The sequence below is a fragment of the Aegilops tauschii genome, chromosome 4 (assembly GCF_002575655.3).
Source record: "Aegilops tauschii subsp. strangulata cultivar AL8/78 chromosome 4, Aet v6.0, whole genome shotgun sequence".
Lineage (NCBI taxonomy): Eukaryota > Viridiplantae > Streptophyta > Magnoliopsida > Poales > Poaceae > Aegilops > Aegilops tauschii.
The window spans coordinates 233,002,709-233,016,888 of record NC_053038.3 but is presented as its reverse complement, the minus strand read 5'-3'; the positions used below and the strand labels follow the sequence as shown (position 1 = coordinate 233,016,888).

The following is a 14,180-nucleotide window of genomic DNA, read 5'->3' as shown; positions in this document are numbered from 1 at the left end:
AGTTGTGCAGAATAGGTAGCCTGACGTAGCTTTTTCAGATCCAGATTTCCAACTGCCGGAATTCTCCCTCCTTGTGTATACCTTACATATTATGAGAGAAAAGGCATTAGAATTACTCCAAAAAGCATTATTATGGATAAAAACATCTTAAATAATAGTAGGAAAACATGATGCAAAATGGACGTATCAGCCACCGAAGTGTACTGCTCGGTGAGACCGAAAGCAAAACCTTAGTGAAACCCTAGCATCTCGGAGCCACCGAACAACAACTCGGCCCGACCAATCTTGTGTGTTTAGACTCTATTAATGCTTCGGTGTCACCGAGATTATCATATCGGTACCTCTGAAATTCTTTCTGCAGAAAACGGAATCTAAAGTTTTAATTCAATTTTTTTGCAAAACCAGCTGCTTTTTGGGATGCTCATCCACTCTGCCCATACCTATCTATTCACAGGGTCTGTCTGCAAGATGTCTAATGCAAGTGACAGCTAGAACAAGTCAGAGGAAGAGGTTAATCTCAGTGAGGGCACAAGCCCTAGTGGAAGCTATGATGAGGGCGGCAGAAGCACTCCAAGCAATGTGCCTATAACTGCCACAAGACAAAGGAAGAAGAGAACCTCAAAAAAGTGAGGATGAGGATTTTGTTGTTGATGAGGAAGTAACCTCAAAGAATAAAGAGCTCAAGAAAGAGTATGTCACAGCAGCTGCTACTAAGCCAGCTCTCCAAAAGAAAGTCCCTGCAAAGAGAGTTCCAATGGCTAAGGCCAGAAAATCTACAGTTCCACAAGAGACCATGGAATTCACTCTTGAGCAAACAGAAGAAGAAGCTGGTGCTAGAAAGAGGAAAGAGACAATGAAGAATACCATTGCCAGAGTGATTGGCAGACCATCAATGATGATTGATGAGGAAGAGGAACCAGCTGCACCTCCTGCCAAATCTCAGAAGCTCATGGCAGGTGCTCCCTCCAAGCCCAGAGCTCCAGTTTATGCACCTAAGGCTATTGCACCTAAGAGATCAACTAGAAACATCCCAGCTGCTAAAAAGAACAAGGCCCCTGTGCCAGAGGTTCAAGAGGATGAAGAGCCACAAGTGCTCAGAAAGTTGAAGCCAAAGATTCCAGATCATGATGATAGAAATCTAGTGGCTGAATACATGAAGCTCAGGAAGGATAGTGGATTGAGAGAATGGAGGAAAGTGGATCCATATTTTGCAAGGAGGAGAACAACATGTGACTATCGTTTCCGTACTCGAGAACAACAAGATTTTTATGAGATAGTGCTGCTTGACAAGAAGCCCATTATAAGCAACATGAAGTGGGTGGATTGGAAGTACGCAGATGCAAATGAAGATTACTTCCCCCATGTTCATGAGAGCTTCAGGCTTACATGTGTTCATGATTTTGTTGGACAAAACCTTACAAAATGGAATGATGAGATGGTGATGTAGTTTACTCCACAACACACTTTTATCCAGAAGGCAGAATTGTGTGGATGACTGAGGGCACAAGATACCGGTTATCTATCTCTATGTGGGCCACTCTCATCAATGCCCCAAAGGAAGATGAAAATGACATTGATGTCCATGGGAAGCCCAGAATGGATCACAACACTATGGCACATATGTACAAGAACATTCCTGATGAGGCTTTGGATACACACAAGTTTGGATCCATATACTTTCTACTTGCTAGTCTGGCCACCATAAACTATTTCTTGAGGCATACTTTGTTGCCCAAATCTGGAGATGAGAGGATGATTCGTGGCCACTTCATCAACCTGCTCCACTTGTTTGACATTCCACAGAAATTCAAAGTCATTAGCCTGATTGTTAAGCTGATCAGAAGAGGTCATGTGCATATGCACCACACATCCAGATGCTTATCAACTCCAAGGTTGGTATAGGTACATATCTACTTGACATAGAGCACCTTCCTATTCAGCGATAATTTGAAGATAATGAAGTGGTGATGGATGCTTCACATCCAACTTCAGTTGAGGCCCAAGAGAAGGCAGAGGCAACAAAAGAAGCAAAAGCAGCAAAAGTAGCAAAGGCAACAAATGCACCCAATGCATCAATAGTCAATCTTAAATCAAAGCAAGACCAATTGACATATCTGCTAGAAGCAACACTAAGGATTGAGTGAAGTCTGGCCAACTTAGCCAAGAACTAGGAGAGGTTAGAGCGGATAGTTGAAGACAAAATGTACAATCTTGATGTCAAGGTCATAGAGATACAATCTTTTGTGGAGAAGATGAGAGATGATGCCGAAGATGGTAATGAGGACACTACCACTGAGAGGTTTCAGACAATGCCGAGGGCACCCAGGTCTTCAGCTGTGCCAGAAGTAGACACCAGGACAACACACTCTGCACCTGCCGCCACTGGTACAGTGCCACCCCTAGTGTCGACACCACCAGCTCAACAGACATCAGCCGAGGCATTTGTAGAAGCAGTTCTCTCCATGCCATCTATGCACACCGAAGCAATAAGCCAGAAGACCCCTTCAGGAGTTCCCAGAGATTGTGCCTGGAGTGTCGTATAGCACTATACTTTTTCAAGCTTTTTGGTAACTTGTAGACAAACCGGGAGAAAATGTATAGATCATAGGCTTAGAGAGAGAGAGAGTGTGTGTGTCTCGTTCTTTTGCTCATTGGTTTTTATTGCTAGTTGCTACTTCGTCCGTTTGGTTTGTGCTACTTATTGTTTTATGCTCGTGAGATACTTTTTGTGGTTGTGTGACTGATCATAGTATGCTTAATGTGTGATCTATGCTTATCTCTATGATTATTTGTGTATGGTCATTCACTTATGTATTTGGTGATGCGTGCATGTTATTTCAATCTTATCATTTTGTGTGCTCCACCAAGATGTATGTGACATGGAATAGTGACCCATGATCCTAATCGATTTTGCATTTGCATTCAACCGCAAGTTTTAAATAATGCACAAATTTAGGGGGAGCTCTTTCTTATCACAGACTTCTCAAAGCGATGATGTATTTCATTCATTTTATCATTTGTCGAAGCTTTGATCTATATCCTATCATCCATTACCAAAAATGGGGAGATTGAAAGTGCAACTAATCCCCGGGTGGTTTTGGTAATTCATAACAACATATAGCTCATCGAACTAATATCCATTAAATATAAATATTTTAGGAAGTTCAATGAATGGCATGGCATGGACTAGAGATGTGGACCCCTCAAAATGCTAAGGACAAATATTGGCAAAAGCTCAAGACTCTTCATCTTTATTTTAGTGGTCCAAGATCACATTGAGTCCATAGGAAATCCAATACTATTAAAAGGGGATGAGGTGTTGCTTAATGGCTTGCTTGCTCAAAATGCTTAGTGATATTGCTCCAAATCCCTCAGCTACTTTCTCTATCCAAATATGTCGAAACCCCAAAGTCCAACTCGTCCCCACCGATTCTTTCTACTCGGAGCCACCGAGTTCATATGACATAGCCACAGCAAGAAACCCTAGCAGTTCGGTCTCACCGATATGGGTCTTGGCCTCACCGAGATGGCCTTGCCAACACTTTGTGACTTGTTGCATTTATTTCGGTCTCACCGAGTTATGCAATCGGTCTCATCGAGTTGGCTTGACAGATTCTCTATTGCCTTATTGCTTCACTTCGGTCACACCGAGTTGATGCAATCGACGCCACCGAGATGATGTTTGCCCTAAGCCCTAGCACATCGATCCCATCGAGTTGTTCCAGTCGGTCCCACCGAGATTCCTAACATTCAAATTTTTGAAGAGATTGGTGCCATCGAGTTTCACCATTCGGTCACACCGAGATGAGTAAAATGTGTGAAAATGGTTGGATTTTGTGAGAGAGCCATCAGAACGTCTCTACACTTGCACCATACATTTTCTGAGAGAGAACCACCTACTCATGTGTTGAGATCAAGACATTCCAATCCTACCACAAGAATCTTGATTTCTAGCCTTCCCCAAGTTGCTTTACACTCAAATCCTCTTTCCACCATAGCCAAATCTGAGAGAGAGAGTTGAGTGTTGAGGAGACTATCATTTGAAGCACAAGAGCAAGGAGTTCATCATCAACACACCATCTATTACCTTTTGAAGAATGGTGTCTCCTAGATTGGTTAGGTGTCGCTTGGGAGCCTCCGTCAAGATGTGGAGTTGAACCAAGAAGTTTGTAAGGGCAAGGAGATCGCCTACTTCATGAAGATCTAGACGAGTGAGGCAAGTCCTTCGTGGGCGATGGCCATGGTGGGATAGACAAGGTTACTTCTTCGTGGACCCTTCGTGGGTGGAGCCCTCCGTGGACTCACGCTGCCGTTACCCTTCATGGGTTGAAGTCTCCATCAACTTCGAAGTACAATAGCACCACCTATCGGAACCACACCAAAAATCTCCATGTCTCCATTGCGTTTGCCTTCTCCAAACCCTCCCCTTTACCTTCATATGCAATATTTTACTTTCCGCTGCTATACTCTTAGAATTGCATGTGTAGGTTGATTGCTTGACTTGTGCCCACAACTAAAATTGGGAAAATGATAGATTTTTATTTGGTCAAGTAGTCTAATCTCCCCCCTCTAGACATACTTTCGATCCTACACAAGATCATGCCAAATCAAGAACACGAGAGAGAGAGATGAAACACATAGCTACTTGTACATACCCCTAGCCTCGAGGGTGAACTACTCCCTCCTCATCATGGTGGCCGCTGGGATGTTGAAGATGGCCACAGGTGATGATTTTCCCCTCTAGCAGCGTGCCGGAACAGGGCTCCATATGGTATTTCGAAGGTACAGAGGTTTCCGGCGGTGGAACTTCTCATATAGGTTTGCTTTCAGGGGTTTCTGAATATATATGAATTTTTGGTGTCGGTCTCACGCAAAGAGGTGCCACAGGGGGCCCACAAGGCACCAGGGCACCGGGGGGGGGGGGTGGGGCACACCCAGGTAGCTTGTGGGCCCCCTGTGGCTTTTCTGGACCTCCCACAAATCTTCTGGTGTCTCTTTCCTTCCAAAAAAATCCATCAAAAAGTTTCGTTGCATTTGGAGAACTATTACTTCTGCACAAAAACAACCCCACGATAGTTCTGCTAAAAATAGCGTTAGTCTGGGTTAGTTCCATTCAAACATACCAAAACCATATAAAATTGTTGTAAACATGGCATGAATTCTTCATAAATTATAGATACGTTGGAGACGTATCATGCGCCCATACTCCTTCCTTTGCTGCAAGATGATCTACCTCTCTTCTTTTGTTGTAAGATGGAGACAGTTGTGTTACATAGAGCCTTCTCCCTCTAGTTCTGGCATTTCTGCAGTATAGTCCACAGATATACCCCATTCCTTGACGCTGACTTCATAAGGTATTAATGGACGGTGGCAGCAGCTTAAACCTCATTTATGATGGGACATTGGAAAAAATATAATTCAGTACAACTCGTATCCAGCATAGCTTCATTACATTCATAGGAATTATCCCCTGCAGGGAGGCATGATGCAAATGGAAGATCACGCTTGATGTGGTCTTGGGCACTCCCGAGAACTATCGGTCCGAGGAGCTAACCTTCCACGTCGTGCCCATCTGAAGTGGCTACCATGCCCTCCTGGGGCGAGAAGCTTCATAAAGTTCCATGCCATACCCCATTACAGGTACGTGAAGCTCAAAATGCCAGGCCCCAATGGAGTGATAACTATCACCAGCATCCCCAATAGGGCACTCAGGGCCGAAAACACAACCGCCTCACTCGCCCTCGAATCACTGGCAGAGGCCTTTGCAGCCGAAGAATAGACTGCACTCCGGGCCACGGTCAACTTGGACGATGTTATCTTAGACAAAAGATCCAAATCAACCTCATTCAAGCCAGCCGATGAAATCGTCAAGTTTCAAGTACACCCAATGGACTCAAACAAAACAACGTCCATTGGTGCCGAGCTGAGTTCAGAAATCAATGAGGCACTACGAAATTTCCTTCGAGAAAATTGGGACATTTTCACCTGACATCCTTTGTACATGCCAGGGAGCCCAAGGGATTTAGCCAACACAGCCAAAACATTATTAAAGGTTCCAAACCAGTTAAACAGGCACTTCGGCGATTTTCTGAGACCAAGCATCAAGCTATGGGCAAGGAACTAGCTAAATTACTAGAAGCTGGATTCATTCGTGACATCAAGGACACCAACTGGTTGGCTAACCTGGTCATGGTGCCCAAAAAGGACAGATCCTGATGCCTCTACGTTGATTTTAAAGACGTCAATAAGGCTTGCCCTAAGGATCCCTTTCCCTTACCGTGTATCGACCAGATCATTGACGCCATAGCAGGACACGACTCTTTATGCTTCCTGGATGCATACTCAGGGTACCATCAAATCAAGATGAAGGAGTCAGATCAGGAAGCAACAACCTTCATAACGCCCTATGGGCCATTTTGCTTCAACACAATGTCGTTCGTAGTAAAAAAACACCGGCCCAACCTATCAGCGCATGATTCAAACATGCCTGAAAGACCATATTGGCAAAATAGCCGAGGCCTACGTAGATGATGTGGTTGTCAAAACCAAGGATGTCAGTCATCTCGTCAAAGATCTCGGACATATTCACCAGTCTCGAGTATATCACATTGAGCTAAATCCCGAGAAATGCGTCCTCGGGGTACCAGCAGGTAAACTGTTGGGATTCATCGTCTCCCATAGAGGAATCGAAGCTAATCCGACCAAGATCCGAGCTGTCACAGAATTGGCAATACCTACCAAAATCAAACATGTTCAAAAGCTCGCTGGTTGCGTGGCCACCCTCAGTTGATTGATATCATAACTAGGATAAAAGGCCTTGATGCTGTAAAAACTCCTGAAATAGACCAAAAACTTCAAATGGACGAGCAAGGCAGGAGACGCACTAGAGGAAATCAAAAGGCTCCTTGCTACCAACCCTATACTCGCAGCACCCGGAGTAGGCGAGCCGATGTTACTATACATTTCAGCCACAAATCAAGTCGTCAGCTCGGTACTAGTAGTCGAACGCGATGCTGAAGGACATAAGTTCCAGGTGCAAAGGCCCGTATACTATATTTCCGAGGTGTTAACCTCTGATACGTCTCCAACGTATCTATAATTTGTTATTGTTCCGTGCTATTATAGTATCAATCTTGGGTGTTTTATATGCGATTATATGTCATTTTATATCATTATCTCGGAGTAACCTATTAAACCTGTGCCAACTGCCAGTAGTTATTTTCTGCTTGTTTTTGGTTTCCCAGGAAATCATTACGAAACGGAGTCCAAACTCTATGAAACTTTTTTATGATTTTTTTGGACAAAAGAGACCCTAGAAGCTTCAGGAGGAGACCAGACGAGAAGTGGGGACACAGCAAGGCAACAGAGCGCACCCTGATGCCTTGTGGGCCCCTCGTGGCTCTGTCTGACCTAATTACACCTCTATAAATTCTCTAAAATTGGGAAACCAACAGAGAGCCACCCGAAACACTTTCTCCACTGCCACAACTTTCTGTTCTTCCGCGATCCCATCTGGAGGCCTTTTTCGGTACTCCGTCGAAGGGGGAATTGATCATGGAGGGCTTCTACATCATCCTTGTTGCCTTTCGGTGATGCGTGAGTAGTTCACCAACAGACCTACTGGTCCATAGTGTTGGGGAACATAGTATTTCAAAATTTTTACCTACGATCACGCAAGATCTATCTAGGAGATGCATAGCAATGAGCGGGGAGAGTGTGTCCACGTAACCTCGTAGACCAAAAGCGGAAGCGTTTAATAACGCGCTTGATGTAGTCGAACGTCTTCGTGATCCAACCGATCCAAGCACCAAACGTACGACACCTCCGCGTTCAGCACACGTTTAGCTTGATGATGTCCCTCGATCTCTTGATCTAGTTGAGGACGATTGAGTGTTCCGTCAGCACGACGGCGTGGCGACGGTGATGATGAAGTTACCGGCGCAGGGCTTCGCCTAAGCACTGCGACGATATGACCGAGGTGTGTAACTGTGGAGGGGGGCACCGCACACGGCTAAGAGAAGCCTTGGTGTGTCTTTGGGGTGCCCCCTCGCACGTATATAAAGGGGGGAGGAGAGGTGGCCGGCCTAATGGGGGTGCGCGCCATGGGAGTCCAACTAGGATTCCCAATCCTAGTTGGAGTCCCCTTCCTTTCCAAGAGAGGGAGAGAGAGGGAAGGAGGAACAGGGGGCGCCACCCACTCCCTTGTCCAATTCGTACTTTCCATGGGGGGGCCTACCCTTGTGGCCCTTCTCCTCTTTCCACTAAGGCACATGAACTTCCGGGGGGGGGGGGAAGGGGGTTCCGGTAACCCCCGGTACTCCGAAACTTATCCGAAATGACCTGGACCATTCTGGTGTCCGAATGTAACCTTCCAATATATGAATCTTTACCTCTCGACCATTTTGAGACTCCTCGTCATGTCCGTGATCTCATCCGGGACTCCGAAAAAACTTCGGTCATCAAATCACATAACTCATAATACTAATCGTCGTCGAATGTTAAGCGTGCGGACCCTACGGGTTCGAGAACTATGTACATGACCGAGACACATCTCCGGTCAATAACCAATAGCGGAACCTGGATGCTCGTATTGGCTCCTACATATTCTACGAACATGTTTATCCACTACAAGAAATATATCAACTTGTGACCTTGACTATTGGTCACTGAAAGGTCATTGTTTTTCATTTGCGACCTTTATGTGACCAAAAACAGAAGGTCAAAAGCTGGCAGTCGTAAACTGAAATTAATGACCTTCTCTATGAGAAGGTCGTAGACGTTTACGACCAAAATATGTCTACTGTTTTGTTTTGGTCACTAGCAGCCTCCCAGGCCACGTAGGCATCCGACGTGGCAAACTGATGTGGCACAAGAATCAGCCCGGTCCAATTCGATTTTCTACATGGGCCTAGCCCAACAATTCGGCCTTTTTAATGTATTTTTTCTATTAACTTTCTCTAGATACATGGGCCTAGCCCAACAATTTGGCCTTTTTATTTTCTAGGGCATGGCCTTTCTGGCTCCAAAGTTTTTTTTTCAAAAGATAGGCCCACTAGTGAGATGGGACCCGGTTGTAAGGTTCTAGTAAGTGGGTCCGAGTTGTCACTGTTATATTCTTCAGATCTCAATTTTCCAGTAAATAAATAACAATATTTAAATCAGAATAGAGAGAAAACAAAATGCTTCAGACAGAGCACGACTAATCCGGAAAAATATGGTTCACATCATGAATACAATAAAAAAGAGCCAAACTTGGCACATTATTACAATCAAACATGGTTCACATTAGTTGTACAATAAAAAAAATGTTCACATCAGGTAACACATCTATCATAGTATAACTAGCTCCAATGCTTCTCCCAACTTGTTCATCCTGGACACAAAATGGTTAGAACAAGCAAACTGCGAAATTTTTATCATTTAAGCATAGAAAGACAGGGTGAGCAACATTTCGATGTTTGAAAAATGAACCAGGATTTCAATGGTTGAACAACAAAAAATTGATACAGTAGATCATATGCGGTTTAAATCAACCCCTAAGGAGAGACACGTTGACACATTCATTTGGCAACACCTGTAGAAATTGAACCTCATAAACATGCAATGTGGAATTTGTATCTCAAAGAAGTATACATACTTATCAGGTTTAATTAGCACAGAGAAGCCAAATGCTAGTAACTCGTGATTAGTACACAAGACAGGATTCAGCAAAGTAAACAAGAAGGTGGCTACAGTACAAAAGTAAGCTCATCACACAGAATAAATGAGTGGAACTACAATACATCCTCTAAATTAGCATGTTCACAAGATTAAAAGTAAGCGCAGCATAAGCATATGAGTTTTGTTTGGCACCACCACATCAAACATAGCAACGCCAACGTGAAAAGTTTCAGCATTATTGAGATATGTTTCCTCGAAATCATACTACACAGAGAAGGGTTCAGCCTCAAGTCTGAACTAGCCTTACATGGTGGAGTACAGATTTTAGTGGCTACATAAACAAGAAGCATCGGCTTAAGTTGCAACCCGCAACAGAAACACTTGCAAAGATCGGGCACTTGGGGGTTTGGCAGGAGTACTACCTTGTGGATGTCGCCCATGAAGTGTGAGAGGAACAAGGGCGCTTCCGTCAGGTTATCTGCAGTATTCCATGCAGAAAAACATGGCATCTTGAGTATGAATTCAGTCAACCAAAAGAGATGTGCTGAAGTTCGTATGATCTAACTGAACATTACATTGGCGGGAAGATTTACAAGATGGCGATTGTGATGATGATCCGTAGGTGAGGAGCTGGGAGGTGTAGTTGTTGACGGCTCTGGCGACGTGGCAGCCCTTGACGCCCTCCTCGTCCTTGCTGCGAAGGATGGCCGGGACTCGGATGCTGTGCTCCCTGGGCGTCACCTGCTCCCTCTCATTGTAAGTTGTAATCAGGTGCGGGCTCCCTGGGCGATTCATGAAAGGGAAGTTCTCAAGCTTGACAATCTCGTTGTCCGACAAGTCAATCGTGTCAAACTAGTCCTGTTATCAAAAAAAGGAACAAAGACAGTTATAAACACAGCTAGAGAAGGACCTGGAGCAACTACAAACAATTCAAAATGAGATTAAAAAAACCTATGATTTCAATTTCAAATCAAGCTAAACGGTTTAAATATTAAGCCATCGGTAATACAAAAATCATAAGAGGTGTGTCACTGATTGTAGAGTCAGTACAAGAAAGTAGGCTGGTAACACAATAACAAGCCACACATAAAACTGTCATGCCCTGGACAACTACATAGAAGAAAGCAAAAGTAACCAGAACGGTAGAGGTGCGCTGATCAAGTATAAAAACACTATTCTGAACCGTAACAACAAAATCACCGCTCTTAGGTGGACACTACACAAAATATGCTCAAACAGTCACGCCAGGATGAATTGTCACAATGTCAAGATTAGTATTTCCCACGAAAGTTGATGATGTTCCGGTTCCATATTTTTCTACCAGTATGAAACAAGGTTGAAAAAAAGAAGACAAATGCAGAACTAGCCAACTGACAGTACAGATCAAAAGGAAAATAAAACAAAGGAACACAAACCCATAAAGCATCAAGGTTGAATTACCACTCTGCGGAACCAAACTGCAGGGTTATTCTAGTTCTATACACAAAAGATTTAACATGTTTTCCTACTAGTATTTACAATGTTTTTATTTCGGTAATTTAGAAAGAGGGGAGATGGGGCACAGAACTTTGAGGCACTGTTATGAGGTAGTGTCTGATGAAGGTTGCCCTTTGGGGCGGCAGCGGTAGCTCGACCAAATGTAGCAGCAGCACCTCCGACTGGCACAGCGGCAAATACCGAGAATAATGTCATGACAAAAGCAACACAGAAGGCTTTTGTGATGGCGTACCTGAAAATAGCAGTAGTAGGTTAGTGTGGTTTATGTATATTTGCACAGCACACATCATAACAGATAAACAAAGGCCAAGAACCCATAGGTGCCAGAAAACAAAAATCTTTTTAGACTAATGCCTATTCCATGCCATCTGATCTACAACAGCAAAATTCACTACACAATAGTTATTTCATAGAAGAATGTTACTCCAGCAGTACAATTCACTACACAATAGTTATTTTATAGAAAAATGTTTCTCCATGTGCACCAAAAGCAGCCAATGCATCTTTTCACTGAGCTTGCTGGGGAAAAGCAATGATGCTACAGAAGCAGTTCTTGAACTTAATCCGTACTAAATGCGCAAAGTAACCGGAGAGAGATTGTCTGCACAATCCCATCCGAGCTTCTGAACCATACAACAGCAGACTAAATGCCACTGAAAGAACATCACAGTGACTTGAAAAGCAATACAGCGGACGGAATTAACATATGCTATTTGCAAATTGGAAAGAGATTGATTGTAGAATCCCATCTGAACTTCTGAACCATGCAAACAACACTGAGGCTACCACCGAAAGAACACCGCAATGACTTGACAAGGAGTACTATTTTTTTTACAAAATGGAAGGTTAACAGCTCTTCATAGGGAAGTAACAGCAGTTAGCAAGATGGAACTTGCACAAAAGTGCAAGAGCTGGCCTAGAAAATGCAGCATATCCTTTCCAAACTATGCAACCTTAAGTCACTGCACTACAAAACTTCAATTGCACAAAATTGCAAGAGTAAGTTCACTGAGAGAATCCCAGACTATGCAATCCTGAGCAATTGCACTACAAAACTTTGTCGGCAAGTGGCTCAGGCTATGAAAAGAAACCCCTCAAGCAGGTCAACAAAATGAGTGCATCGCATTTCTAAGAGAACGTAGGAGCCAGTCACATGAATTAGCAAGGCTGTATACAGGTTCCAGCTATCCACCCATTTTATAAACAGGTTGTTAGCGAGCCCACTTGCATACTAGTTGCAGGCGCGGAGAGAAGAAAGAAGAAGCAATGCTTTGCTGAGCACAGTTGTTCAGTTGCAACTAGTGAAGATGAAACTGAGCTGGGTATGTCCTCCTGAATGAACAGGTCATTGCTAGTGTAGAACAATGTGTATTTGTGGACAAAGGCACGATGATAACTGGAATTAGCTATTATGGCTGAATAAGTAGACTAAATTGTTGCCGGATTGATTGATTGGTTGATTCCACAGTGCACTGGACCAACAAAATTGTTCCCAGCAATGCTTATTTCTACCCTGTGGAGCCTTCCTACACTGATCTACTAGTTGTAGCACTTACTGCGACCAACATGTTATGGTCCAAGTTGAGGTACAAAAGAAACCAGAAATTAAATCGGCTAGATGTCGACTGAAACATGCTGAGACTAACAAGCTGCAGCCAAACTGACAAAGTGGTCTCGCTATTGTGTTACTCACAATGCAGATGTTGAGAATTTAATGTCCGACAGCACCTAACTGAAACCGAACCTGAATGGTCTTGACACTTCCTGACTGAACCTGAACGCAGTGTGGGGGTTTGGAGAGGAGGCGTACGTACATAGCAAGTCCACGGCAGCTCTTTCTACCCTCATGGGCCTCGCTGCGGCCGGTGAGCAGGAAGGTCTTGAAGCCGAGGTCGCGGACCTCCCTGTAGAGGCGGAGGCTGGAGGGGAACGCTGGCGCCTCCCCCGTCTCCACCCACCAGTCGAACTCCCGGTGATCGAACGACTCCAGCCTGCAATCGAACAGAAAATTAACCGCGCGTGTTAATAGCAGGCCCGTGATCTCGAAATGTGACAAGCGTGGGTCGCCCACCCGTATCCGTGCCGCGCGTAGTAGGGGAGGTTGTAGAGCAGCGTCTTGTCGACGTCGAAGACCCAGGCGCCGGTGGCAGCGGCGGCGCGGGCGTAGGCGGAGGCCTCCCCGCGATGAGGTCGAGGTCAGAGCGGTAGGCGGGGTCGGTGAGGTATGCGTGCACGTGCGGCACGCAGTCCTGCGGCACGGCGGCCCACGGCGCCAGGTTGTTGGCCTCCCCCGCCGTCCTCCAGCTCGCGCACCGCAGGTCCACGACAGTCTCTGTGGACGCGGTGGGTGGCGCGCTCAGGTGGCGGGAGGACCAGGGGTGGGCCGGCGGCGAGGTTGGTGTAGTGACGGGAGGAAGGGGGTGGTGGACGAGGGGGACTTGGATTGGGATCTGGAGAGAATGGGGGCGGCGGCTGGAGTGGGAGGGGTTGGCGGGGAGGAGCTCTGCCGGATCTAGAAGGGGAGAGGAGAGAGCGAGGGAAAGAAAGGAGGCGGGGGGGGGGGGGGGGTGGATGGAAAATGCCACAAGACAGAGCTAGGGTTTTGGGGATGGTGTGGAAGGGCTGAGGACTGCCGTTGGATCCCCGATCATCCGACGGTGTTTGATGCACGATCCGCGTGACACGTCCATGAACCAATCAGATTACAGTACGACGTTATGACCATTTAAATTGGTCATGGTTGACTAAAATTAACGTGCTGAAATCATGTCAGCTATTTTATGACCTGAAAAATTCAAAAAGAAAAATGGAAAACCTTCTCATTGTGTCACTAAATATGAACAAGTTTTCAGGAAAAATAACAAACAAGAAATAAGATAAATATCTTTTAAAATGTGTCTTGAGAAATGAGTTTTTTGGCAAAAAAACATTTTTTATTTTTCGAGTGTCCAAAATGAGTTTTTTTTTGTGATGGACCTATCATATATTTGTTGTAAAATTGTACCAAATAAATTTTATATAAT

At 44.8% G+C, this 14,180-nt stretch overlaps 1 protein-coding gene across 1 annotated transcript; it reads right to left on the bottom strand.

The window, feature by feature from the left end:
* Positions 1-11,078: 11,078 nt before the first annotated feature.
* On the bottom strand, positions 11,079-13,353 carry LOC120963354 (uncharacterized; the record flags this gene model as incomplete). Its single annotated transcript, XM_073496511.1, has 3 exons — positions 11,079-11,389; positions 12,972-13,148; positions 13,229-13,353. Coding segments are annotated over 3 exons (540 nt in total), but the record flags the coding sequence as incomplete, so codon positions are not given.
* Positions 13,354-14,180: the final 827 nt, after the last annotated feature.